Source organism: Carcharhinus amblyrhynchos, chromosome 2, assembly GCF_965287045.1.
Source record: "Carcharhinus amblyrhynchos chromosome 2, sCarAmb.v2.hapA, whole genome shotgun sequence".
In the NCBI taxonomy this organism is placed as follows: Eukaryota; Metazoa; Chordata; class Chondrichthyes; order Carcharhiniformes; family Carcharhinidae; genus Carcharhinus; species Carcharhinus amblyrhynchos.
This window is the reverse complement of record NC_137325.1, coordinates 127,677,793-127,690,621: the sequence shown is the minus strand read 5'-3', so window position 1 is coordinate 127,690,621 and position 12,829 is coordinate 127,677,793. Positions and strand designations below refer to the sequence as shown.

The window sequence follows — 12,829 nt, the reverse complement described above, 5'->3', positions numbered from 1 at the left end:
ATTTACAACCCATCCCTTAGCACCCTCTTCCAAGTCATTGATAAAAATCACAAATAGAGGACCCAGCACTGATCCCTGTGGTACACCGCTGGTAACTGGCCTCCAGTCTGAAAATTTTCTCTCCATCACCACCCTCTGTCTCCTATGAGACCGCCAGTTACTTATACAATCGGCCAAATTTCCTTCAATTCCACACCTCCTTATTTTCTTCATGAGCCTACCATGGGGAACCTTATCAAACACCTTACTAAAATCCATGTATATGATATCAAGTGCTCTATCTTCGTCTACACGCTGAGTTACCTCCTCAAAGAATTCAGTCAAATTTGTGAGGCAGGGCTTGCCTGTTACAAAACCATGCTGACTATCCCAGATTAAGTTGCATCTTTCCAAGTGGTCATAAATCCTGTCAGGGCCCTTTCCATTAACTTATCGACCACCGAAGTAAGATGAACTGGCCTATAGTTACCAGGGTCATTGCTATTTCGTTTCTTGAAGAGAGGAACAACATTCACCACTCCAGTCCTCTGGCACAATTCCTGTGGATAGTGAGAACCCAGAGATCAAAGCTAAAGGCTCTGCAATCTCATCCCTTGCCTCCCAAAGTTTCCTAGGATGTATCCCATCTGGCCCAGGGGACGTATCGACCCTCAGGTTTTTCAAACTTGCCAATATATCTTCCCTCAGAATATCTACCTGCTCCATCCTATTAGCCTGTATGACACACTCATCCTCAAAAATATGGCTCCCCTCTTTAATGATTCAATGCCTGACCTGTCTCTTCTGACTCCGCGCACAAGTTCCCAGTACTATGCTTGACAGGCCCTAACCTCACCCTGGTCATTCTTTTATTTCTCACATAAGAGTAAAAAGCCTTGGGTTTTTCCTTGAGCCGACCCACCAAGGATTTCTCTTGCATCCTCCTAGCTCCTAAGCCCTTTTTTCTTAACTCATTCCTAGCTACCTTCTAACCCTCAAGCAACCCTTGTTTTTTCATCCTTACATACGCTTCCTTTTCCCTCTTGACAAGACATCTCCTTTGCAAACCATGGTTCCCTCACTCGGCCATTTCCTCCCTGCCTGACAGGGGCATAAGTATCAAGGATGTTTCTTTCATGTGTATGTCCGTTTTTGTGCTTGTCCATTGATTATCATTTTCTCCTGGTCTTGGATGACAAGATGAGTTTTGAGACTTCATTGATGACTGATGTCAGAAGCTTGATAACATAATTTTCCTAATGTACTTCTACTAAATTTTACTTCAGCATACATTTGAAGGCCTGGCAAGTAGGTATTTCTGGATGCTCCTGTTTGATTATGTTGCTAGGACAGGCGACTTGGGAAAGAATCCTTTCTAGACATTGCTGACAATCTTGGTAAAACTATAGGCAGTTACATGGATAAGATGAGGGAGCAATGCTCTGAAAGCTCATACTACCAAATAAACCTGTTGGACTTTAATTTGTGAGACTACTTACTGTGCCTACACCAGTCCGATGCCGCCGACTCCACATTATGGATAAGACGATTATAGAGGAATATGGGCCAAACCGTGGACAATTGGGAATAGCTTAGAGGCAAAAACTGGGCGGCATGGACAAGTTGAGTCAAAGGGCCTATATTCATGCTGTAAACCTCTATGACTTTACTTTGCAGCTGACCACACAAGTACCAGGTTACTTGGGTTTGAGTTTTAGCTTGCCTGCTTGCAAGTAGTGCTGCTGCAGTAATATTGCTGCTATGTTTTCAAACCTTTACACTTCAGTAAATAATATCTCTTCATTCTTTAGAATACTGGGATTTGACGAATGAATCTGAGAAGCATGATCTAATCCCTGAAATATGGGAAGGTCATAACGTAGCTGACTACATTGACCCTGAAATTATGAAGGTGAGTGAGAATTGTATTCTACAATTTTGTTTTGATTAGTATGATGTTTTGACAAGTAACTAGAACTGTATTGCGTAATTAATGAACCATTTGAAAACATCAAATCTGCAGCAAAGTCCTCGCTGAACATTGATTTACTTAATATGGTTTTGCTTTAACGGTGTTAATAAAGTACTGTCAATATGTCGATTTAACATTGCCGGTTGTACTTCAACCTTGTCTGCCACGGATTTTTTCCTCTCGTTTGCCTGCTCAAAACCTTTCGCCCAGTGCTTCCCTTAGTACCCCTTTCCTCTGCCCTGCTCCTGGGCCACATCTCTCTTCCCTGCTCCAAGGGTTTGTTCTCCTCCTGGCAGCTCACTCTGCTGCTATGTCCACTCCTGACTGCACACATGCTGAACTCGCATTGAAATCCTGCACTCTACCTAGTGGCAGAAGGTGGTCAGAGCAGATGGTTCTGGGACTTTAGCTGAAAACTGCACTAACCAAGTTCAGCTACCAGGTTGATCTAAAATTACCGTACAGTACACTGCATGGTGAGAGTATTAGATACTATACCTTATTTCTTTTATTTTTATATTTATAACTGACTCAAGAACAGCGTCTTCCCTGCTGCAATCAGACTTTTGAATGGACCTACTTCACACTTGGTTGATCTTTGACTAACATTACATTCTGCATTCTATCCTTTCTTTCTATACGAGCAGTATGCTTTGTCTATGATGCACAAGAAACAATACTTTTCACTGTCAGCTAATATACATGACAATAATAAATCAAACCAAATATTTAATGTATTTAGTTTGAATGTTATTTCAGCTAGAACTGAATGGTGCTTCACATGTATGGTACAGTATTTCAACTTCGACATTTTTTTAATGGATGAAACATGCCCGAAGGAACCTAACTCTGCTTTTAACAATGATTCCTGTGGAAACGTGATTCAGTTAAAGTTGTTACACTTAGTTACGATTTTCAGGAATGGAATGATAGCCTTGAGTGAGGACTGTGTTATTTTGCTATAAATTGTGACTTGTTGGAGCTTCTTTCAGTGATCTGTACATACTTCAAATGTTATTACTATTTTGCATTCTAAATGCACTCGCAATGATTTAATTTGGGTTACTCTGAATTTTAAGCAATGGGATTCAAACACAATTGTGCTGTTCCCCTGTACGTGAACATTCTGAAAATCCAATTGTGGACCAAGAATTAAACTCATAGCTCAATATTTATTCTAATAGTCGTGCAGCCACAACTAGAACATAGAACATTACAGCGCAGAACAGGCCCTTCGGCCCACGATGTTGCGCCGACCAATGAAAAAAGCAATGACCCTCTAACCTAAACCAATCCCTTTCCATCCAAAAACCTATCCACGGATCTCTTAAACGCCCCCAAACTAGGCGCATCTACAACTGCAGCAGGCAGGGCATTCCAATCCCTCACCACCCTCTGGGTAAAGAACCTACCTCTGACATCCGTCCTATATCTACCACCCCTTAATTTAAAGCTATGCCCCCTCGTGCTAGCTTTCTCCATCCGAGGAAAAAGGCTATCACTGTCCACCCTATCTAAACCTCTGATCATCTTATATGTTTCAATAAGGTCCCCTCTTAGCCGCCTTCTTTCTAATGAAAACAACCCCAAATCCCTCAGTCTCTCCAACTTGGGCTGGACTTTTGCCCCATCTTGGAAGGAAAATGTGTAGCCACTAATCATGCCATTAGTGATTTTTGTCACTTAAAATGAAAATGAATTAATGCATTTTGAACAATGTAAACATTTTTTAAAAACCAGTTCCTCTATAGTTCTCAACCTCGGCACTTGTTTCCGTAGCATTAAGATTGTGGAGAAAAACATTTTGAACTTTCAACTCTGCTGTGGCATCTTTGTCTGAATTGAGAAAACATAAAACTATAGAATATTACAATGTAGAAGGAGACCATTTGGCATACAGGGGAGGAATTTTATCATCAGTCCTACCGATAGAAGTGCTGGCACCAGAGTATGGCGACTCGGGGCATTTCACAGTAACTTCATTGCAGTGTTAATGTAAGCCTTACTTGTGACACTCTTTCTATGTACATATCTGGTGAAACAAACAGCGTTATTATTCATTGAATTTTCCCTGGTTTACCTGTTGAGTTAACCTAATGGTTTTTGTGCGCTAAAATGCTCAAGGTAACAAATGCATTGTGATTTGTGATGCTGAAGCTTTTTATTATCAGAAGTTCATTTTGGTGTAATTTTTAATATACTTCGGTTGTCAGTGTTCACTGATTTAGGATTTGGTGTCCAACTTTTTTTTTTAAAACAAGATATAAATGCACTTTTTCAGAAACTCAAACAGCTGGAAAAAGAAGAAGAACTGAAACAAGCAGCAGGTGAATACGATTCTGACTCTGAGAGTGAGGATGAAGAAATGAGGGACATCAGACAGTTGGCCAGTCAGATAAGAGAGAAGAGAAAGATGCAAATCTTGCTATCCAGAGAGAAACAAACCAAGAAGGGTCCCAAAATGCCAAGAACTGCTAAAAAGGCGAGTACCATGTGGGTGGGTGTTTGTAAGCGTGTGCACGTGTTGCCATACAACATAGGTCGTAAATTGAATTTCTAAAGTTGCTGGGTATTACAGCACATCATTTTCAGTTTTTCCACCTTAAAATAATTCCTGTGATCCTCTTGAGTTTACAGACCAAGTGGTACTGTCATTCCAAACTTCTTTCTTGGATTTGGATCCAGTCACCTTGCCCCAGAGAGCCATTCACGTGGGCCAAGAGTGATGCCTCTATTCATTGCACTTGCAGCCTTTGAGTGAACTTGCCTCCATTTAATAATTCCAAACAATTTTGAGCTGTACGTTTGTATCACATGATAGCAAATTGAGGTAATCAATGTAATATATTACCCTTAAGTGTGTAACAGAGGAGACAGCCCAGTTATTTTCTTATGGATAGTTACCATCCAGTGGATTGGTTTGCAAAGGTCGTTGTCATTGCTGCACTATGTGGTTCTTCGACCATTAAAACATTAATTTTCTAAAATAATGGGTGACCACTGATGGACAGGTTGGGTGACAAGAAAGAGCATTCTTTTGATAACTTATAAAAACAATCTCTAATAAAGCATTGTTATTTTTCAGGTTGAACGAAAAACTTTGGAAAAGGAGATGGGATCTCTTGGTTTAGACATGGACAACAAAGATGAAGTAAAGTTTTTTTTAAAGAAATATGATTCACAATGGAGTAGTTCATTTCAAAAAGAGAGAAACCGTAATTGCTGGAGCCCAAGGCCAGCAGATGCTCTGTTTTCATTATGTGCTGCTGGAATTCTTGTCGCGATATCTTGTCAAAAATGTGCTGCTTCCTTCCAGGAGGGCAGGAGAAATATGAAGGACCCATTTTCTTTCATCCCCTTCCCCACTTCAGCTTAATATCCAAACACATCCGAACAGCTGACCAGGCTGTTGTTGATTCACACAACTAATTTGTTCCAGATCATGGAGGAGGTATCCCCGTTGGTGTTGATGGCACTTGCCTAAAATTTCCATTTAAAACTGTACCTAATGTGACTATTTGCTTTAAAATTGCCAAAATATGCTAACATGGTTTTGTATACTAATGTCTTGTTCACGTGTAAATTAGTTACTAGTTGCATCATCTCATTACAAGAGTAGCCAGGAATATTTTGATGCAGGTAGAGTCAGAGTAATTAGTAATATACAGCAATGATGACTGGCAATTATGCGCAGGCCAGCAGGAATGATGAATTTTGTCAGTCTTGACAGTTGTTCTTTGATTTGGTGAATCAAGTTCTTTTTTATCTTGAGACTTATTGATAAATAAATTGCAAGCATTGAACGAAAATTATCAAGGTAGGGTATTTTTACCTCATTTTGAAATGGGGTAAAATACTGTAGTTTGATGGTCACCAACTGTGTCTTTTTGTTGAAACCAGAGACAATTTGGAAGTTGCCTAACTGTGAGATTCCTTTGATTACATCACAATAATCTGCCACTTGTTATGATCCTACATCTGACCCCCACTCTCCAGGTTCTTGGGATAATCTGGGTGGGGACCATTAACATTTTGTTTAATGTAGATACAGCTGGTGATCCATGGCACTGAGGTCAGAGGTAAAGCAATTTATATCTGTCTTATTAGTCCTGAATGTTGATATATAAGAGGTGACTGTGGATTCACAATCTGTGGTCTAACACCCACATTAAATCGCAAATTCAAGCAAGACCAACCCCATGAATTTCTCAGCAAGCCATCCAGACATCAGTGAGTCAACCAACTTCATTGAAACTCTGCCTCTCTCATGAGGGTTTTCACTACTTATTTTAAAATTATCTCCAAAAGTTGCTCCGATTTGGACTGCCTCAATTATACGCACCTTGCAGTCTCCAAAGACACTCTTCCCCGTGGATTCCGGACGTGCATTCACAAGCACAACCTCACCCCTTCAGCTGCACTAAGCAGAATCCTACTGCTCCAAAGATGCACTTTTGTCCAAATGACCTGCACAGAATCACCAATCTTCTGCTGCCTTCTTTGATCTCCAGAGCTCTTAAGCCCTCCTCACTACCAATCACAGCCCTTTTACTACTTGGAGCCTCTTTCTTTATTCCTTCCTTTTTTTCTGAGACCGTTCCCTGGTCCCCCTCCCTATCCTGTCTGGTACTCTTCTCCGATGTAGCACCCTGCACCTGGGTCAGATGACCTGATGTTTAGTACCATTTCATTTTTATCTCTTCGCACTAGGCCCATCCTCAGCCCTTAGAACTTCTGTGCAGCTTGCTCCTGGTCCGTGATGTGCAGGAACAGCTTGCTGCTGGTCTACACATGTGCAGGGACAGCTTGCTCCTGGTCCATGCATGTGCAGGAACTCTCAGGCACTGTTGAGGCTTGTAGTTCCAAGTCCCCCTCCTCAATTAGAAGATAAGCCAGATCTAGCAACTCACTAGAAATTTCTTTTAAAATTACCTTTTTAAATTGGGTATCACAAATACCATGAAAGTGATAGCTTTAGGTTTTTAAGAATATGAAGTTATAATTTTTATGAATATTGTTTAAACACTTAAAAATGGCTGAAGTGTGAATTCTACTTTTTTTTCACACTGTTTAGGCACACTACGCAGAGCAAGCTCGGCGATCTAGAAGTGTCACCAGGAAACGCAAACGTGAAGAATCTCAACCACCAACATCTAAAGTCCGTAGTCGCAGCACTTCTCGCACCCCGCGTGATGTTTCTGGTGTACGTGATGCAAAGGTTTGTTTCCAATTCATAATTACATTGCTGTTTTGAATGATAGTAATCTGTAGAGAATCAAAATGTTGCAGTTCATTTCTGTTCCGCTGAAACAAAAACACTGGGACTCTTTGAGACAATCATCAATAATTTTGCTTACTTTTCTGTAAGGGAAATTTTCTGAAAACTGACCATACCTGCAAAGTACTGGAAAACTGAGAGACAATGGCAATTAACTTTTTGGATAGATCATTTTAGAGTTGAAACATAGAAACAGAAAATAGGAACAGGAGTAGGCCATTGATCCCTCTGAGCCTGCTCTGCAGTTTAATGTGACGGCTGATCTTCTATTTCAACACCAGACCTTGTGCTTTCCCCAAACTCTTGACACCTTTACAGTCTAGAGATCTATGTGTTTCCTCCTTAAGTATATTCAGTAACTTGGCCTCCACAGCCTTCTGTGATGGAGAATTCTACAGCTTCACCATCCTCTGAGTGAAGACGTTTCTCCTCATCTCAGACCTAAAAGGCCTACTCCTGTATAAATGATCTGCAAGCAGGGACAGATTGCAGCATAGCAAAATTTGCAGATGTTAGTAAAATAGGAAGGAAAGCAGGCATTGAAGAGGAGATAAAAGTAGAGAAGTATTGTTGCAATTGTATAGGGTGTTGGTGAGACCACATCTGGAGTAGTGTGTCCAGTTTTGGTTTCCTTATTTGAAGAAGGATGTGGTGGCATTAAAGATAGTTCAGAGGAGATTCACCAGATTGATTCTGGGGATGAAGGGGTCGATGTATGCAGAGAGATTAAACAGTTTGGGCTTGTACTTGCTGGAACTGAGAAAGATGAGAGGGGATCTGATCAAGGTATATAAAATACTAAAAAGGATTGATAAGGTAAATGTGGACACAGTGCTTCCCCTTAAGGGGACCTCCTGCTTCTTTGTTTCTACATTACTCAATGTGCATCTGTTCATTTACATTGCGGACATGGAGGTGAGTCATGCTTCCAGCATTACTCCTGTGCTCAAGCCTTTGCTTATTTTGGCCAACTTCATAAAGGTCATTGACTAATTTTGGCATTGCCATTTATAGTATACGAGAGATGGCATTGACTGCCGAAGCTACGTCCCTGCATCCAGTCCATGGGTTTTCCGGTTTTCAATGTGAAGAGCTTAGCTTCCTCTTTTCCAAATATTTTCCAAACGTCGCTGGATTCCGGGGAAGTGCCGGATGATTGGAAAACGGCTAATGTTACGCCGTTGTTTAAGAAGGGTGCCAGGCAAAAGGCAGGGAATTATAGGCCGGTTAGTTTAACGTCTGTGGTAGGTAAAATGTTAGAATCTGTCATTAAGGAGGAAATTGCAAAGCATCTTGAAGGGAATTGCTTGATAGAGCAGACGCAGCACGGTTTCATTAAAGGGAAGTCGTGTCTGACAAATTTACTGGAGTTCTATGAGGATGTGTCTAGGGCGGTGGATAGAGGAGAGCCGGTGGATGTGGTCTTTCTAGATTTTCAGAAGGCGTTTGACAAAGTGCCTCACAAGAGGTTATTGCAGAAGGTCGAGGGACATGGAGTTGGGGGTAGGGTGTTAGCGTGGATAGAGGATTGGTTGTCAAATAGGAGGCAGAGAGTGGGGGTCAACGGGTGCTATTCGGATTGGCGGATGGTGACTAGTGGAGTGCCCCAGGGGTCGGTGCTGGGGCCTCAGCTTTTTACCATTGATATAGATGATCTGGAGGAGGGAACCGAGTGTAGAGTGTCGAAATTTGCTGATGACACCAAGATTGGGGGAACGGCAAATTGTGCGGAGGGTGTTGAGAGTCTGCAGAAGGATCTAGATAGGCTGGGCGAATGGGTCAGGAAATGGCAAATGGAATTTAATGTTGGCAAGTGTGAGGTGGTCCACTTTGGCAGGAAAAATGGTAGGAAGGACTATTACTTACGAGGAGAAAAACTGCAGCAGGCGACGGTGCAGAGGGACCTCGGGGTCCTTGTGCATGAGTCGCAAAAACCCAGCTTGCAGGTGCAGCAGGTGGTCAGGAAGGCGAATGGGATGCTGGCCTTCATAGCGAGGGGGATTGAATATAAAAGTAGGGAGGTCTTGCTGCAGCTGTATAGGGCATTGGTGAGGCCGCAACTGGAGTACTGTGTGCAGTTTTGGGCGCCGCACCTGCGCAAAGATATTTTGGCCTTGGAGGGAGTGCAGAGGAGGTTCACTAGACTGATACCGGAGTTGAGGGGGTTGAGCTATGAGGAGAGGCTGAATAAACTGGGCTTGTACTCGTTAGAGTTTAGAAGAATGAGAGGAGATCTCATTGAGACGTATAAGATGATGAATGGGATGGATAGGATAGAGGTGGAAAGACTCTTCCCGCTCAAAAAAGACAATAGGAGTAGGGGGCACAGCCTCAAGATAAAAGGGGGGCGGTTTAGAACGGAGTTGAGGAGGAACTTCTTCACTCAAAGGGTGGTGAATCTCTGGAATTCTCTGCCCGTTGAAGTGGTGGAGGCTGCCTCGCTAAATATTTTTAAGACGCGGGTTGATGGGTTTTTGATAGGAGAGGGGATTAAGGGTTATGGGGAGAGGGCGGGAATGTGGAACTGAGCAGCGACAGATCAGCCATGATCTTATTGAATGGCGGGGCAGGCTCGAAGGGCTAGATGGCCTACTCCTGCTCCTATTTCTTATGTTCTTTTTCTTATGTTCTCTTGCCCATTTAACATTACCTTTATGGAAAATTCTGAGATATTTGAGTTTTGAATTTGATTATTCTAGGCAACAGATAACTTATACAAATTAAAACCATGGTCATTTTTAACTTTTCTGATATTTTACTTAATATATTCCCATATTACTTAAACCTTTGATTATTCCAACACACTCCTGTCAGTCTATGTTTTACCTTTGGTACACTTGAGGGCATCCAAATCTTTGTTGTCTTTTTTTTTTACTAGCATCAAATCTCACTCAACCATTATTCCTGACTTGCTAGCCAACATAGGCTCCCAATAAAGAATACCTTCATTTTAAAATGCTCCTCCATGGCATCACTCCTCACTTTCTTTGCTATGTCCATTGGATCCACTGTCTGAGAGATCTATGATTATCTAATTATGGTCTTTTGAGCATCGCTAATCTTAATTGTTCCACCATAGATGGCCAAACCTACAGATATCTAACCCAGGCCTGAAACTCTGGAAATCCTTCCTTAAACTCTCAGCCTTGCTTTCCTCCTTTAAGACATTCCTGAAAATCTCTGACAAAGCTTTTGGTCATTTGCTTTAACTTACCTATGTGGCTCTGTGTCTTAATTTTGCCTTTCCGTTCCTGTGAAGCACCATGTTTTATTATGTTAAAGATACTACAGAAATTTAAGTTGTTAACTCTACCTTTCATTTTCTTTTACATTTTTTAACTTAAATATTTTTGTTCTGCTTAGATGCTGAAAAAGGTCAAGAAGATGATGAAGAACTCCCAGCAAGAGATGAATCGCAAGGGCAGGAAAGGAGAAGCTGACCGACATGTATTCGACCTTAAACCAAAGCATCTTTTTGCTGGCAAGCGGAAAATGGGCAAAACAGACAGTAGATAAACTAGAGAATAACATACCGCGCTCTAGATTGCAGAACTGTTGAGTTAAATTATAATGCATCAGAAAAGGAACTAATGCATCTTGTGAAACTGGAGATAAAAGGAAAGAATAGTATCTCATTGAGACAAGATGTTGAACGTTAAAAAAAAGTTTATCAAAAATGTAATTGTGCCTTTTGTGATTTGAAAAGAAAATGAATTAAGATATTCGATTCAGGAGTTTGATTCCTTATGAATGTGTATTTTGTGACCTCCAGTAACAAATATGTAGAAGAAACGTGTTTCAAAATGAAATTACAGTGTAATTTTGGAAGGTCTGATGGAATGCTACTTTGAAAAGTTACAAAGCTATCAAGTATTTTCATTTATCGTCAGTTTGATATTCTGAATAGAATTTTAATGTACATTGGAAACAGAATCATCCACTCTTGCATTGGTAACTGTAATAAGACTCCCTTGCTGTTCATTGACTTATAGTCCAAACTGCCATCATTGCAAAGAGCCTAGAAACGCCAGGTGTTCGTGGACTTTACTCAGTTTACAATGTCTTTACATTGCTGCTGTGTTTAATTTACTTCAGGTCAGTTTTTGTATTGTTTGGATCATTTTGGCCATCTTTTCTTCCACGCAGGTATTAGCGTAATGCAGTACATTATTTTGTGTTTTTTAAGCTATAAGCAAATCTAGTCTTATAACTTTTTGGTGGCCATGATGTGGAGATGCTGGCGTTGGATTGGGAATGGACCTAGTAAGAAGTTTCACACCACCAGGTTAAAGTCCAACAGATTTATTTGGAATCGTGAGCTTTTGGAACACTGCTCCTTCATCGGTTGAGTGATACTTGTATTTATATGTTTTCTCAGTAGTGTCGCAAGAAAGCAGAATATTTTAGCTCTGGGTTGACCCCTTCCAACTAACTTTTGGCCTAGGTTGTGATATGGAGTCATTCCACTTTGAATCAAAGATGAGACTCACCTGATGAGGAGCAGCACTCCAAAAGCTTGTGATTCCAAATAAATCTGTTGGACTTTAACCTGGTATTGCAAGACTTCTTACTGTACCTTTTTGGTGGGAGATGATTTTTTTCCCCACATTTAAGGAAAGTATATTTTTTAACACTCAACACATATCATTGTGATTGTTCCCTCGTATTATTTCTGTTGTGACCGCTACAACATGAAATTAAATGACACCAAGCTGCGGAAGCCTATTCCTTTTTAAAGGAGACAAAACAAAATTTGATTTTTATTGAGTTCATTTTCAAAGATTGAACAGGGTAATAAAAATATTTAAAAATACATGTTAAAATGTTTTAATCCTTAAAATACATTTCCGGTGTTGTTTCAGAAGGAACGTTTATAAGAACATGAGAAATAGGAGCAGGAGTAGGCCATCTGGCCCTTCGAGCCTGCCCCGCCATTCAATAAGATCATGGCTGATCTGTCATGGCTCATATATCTTAAATCCTGTAAATACTCCTCATATTGCTGTTATTCATTCGGAGCTTATGTTTGTGTTCTCTTGGTAGTGTCATAAGAAAGCAGAATACTTTAGCTCTAAGTTGAGCCCTTTCAACTAACGTTTGGTCTAGGTTGTGATATTCAACAAGTGGAGTCATTCCACTTTGAATCAAAGATGATGGTTTGGGTATTGTGTAGCCATAATGGGTGAATCTTCTCCTGCCCCCTCCTTTATCAATCTTTCATGCACCATTCTGTCCTCCTCAAATAAAAATATTGTTCAAGATTAAAATTTGTTGTGTTTATTGAATTTTCCCCTACACTTGAATTCTTAAAATAGACTGAGTCTCTGCTGTGGGATGTAATGCTGTATGACTTTTTATAATATTCTGAAATTTAAAGTGTTCAATTTTTCAATGAGGTTGTGATTAATAGAACTGAACACATCTGTAGTAAGTCAAAATTCCTGACATATTTGTTATGACTTAGTGAAGAGGAATAAGCTGGCTCCCCTTTTGATTCAACCTCCTCAATTGGTTCCATCAAAAGTTTGTTTAAAATTTTTCCCCAGGGATAATTTTTCCAAATCCAAATGTATCTTATTATTAAGGAGACAACTCAACCA

The 12,829-nt window shown here is 40.6% G+C and overlaps 1 protein-coding gene across 1 annotated transcript in view; it reads left to right on the top strand.

Moving 5' to 3' along the window:
- gtpbp4 (GTP binding protein 4) overlaps nucleotides 1-12,496 on the top strand; it is a 38,425-nt gene extending 25,929 nt beyond the window's left edge. The window contains exons 13-17 of the mRNA XM_080212620.1: nucleotides 1,791-1,891; nucleotides 4,233-4,433; nucleotides 5,037-5,102; nucleotides 7,026-7,169; nucleotides 10,593-12,496. Coding sequence (XP_080068746.1) covers nucleotides 1,791-1,891; nucleotides 4,233-4,433; nucleotides 5,037-5,102; nucleotides 7,026-7,169; nucleotides 10,593-10,745 — 665 coding nt within the window. The 3' untranslated portion in view covers nucleotides 10,746-12,496. The remainder of the gene's footprint in view (nucleotides 1-1,790; nucleotides 1,892-4,232; nucleotides 4,434-5,036; nucleotides 5,103-7,025; nucleotides 7,170-10,592) is intronic.
- Nucleotides 12,497-12,829: the final 333 nt, after the last annotated feature.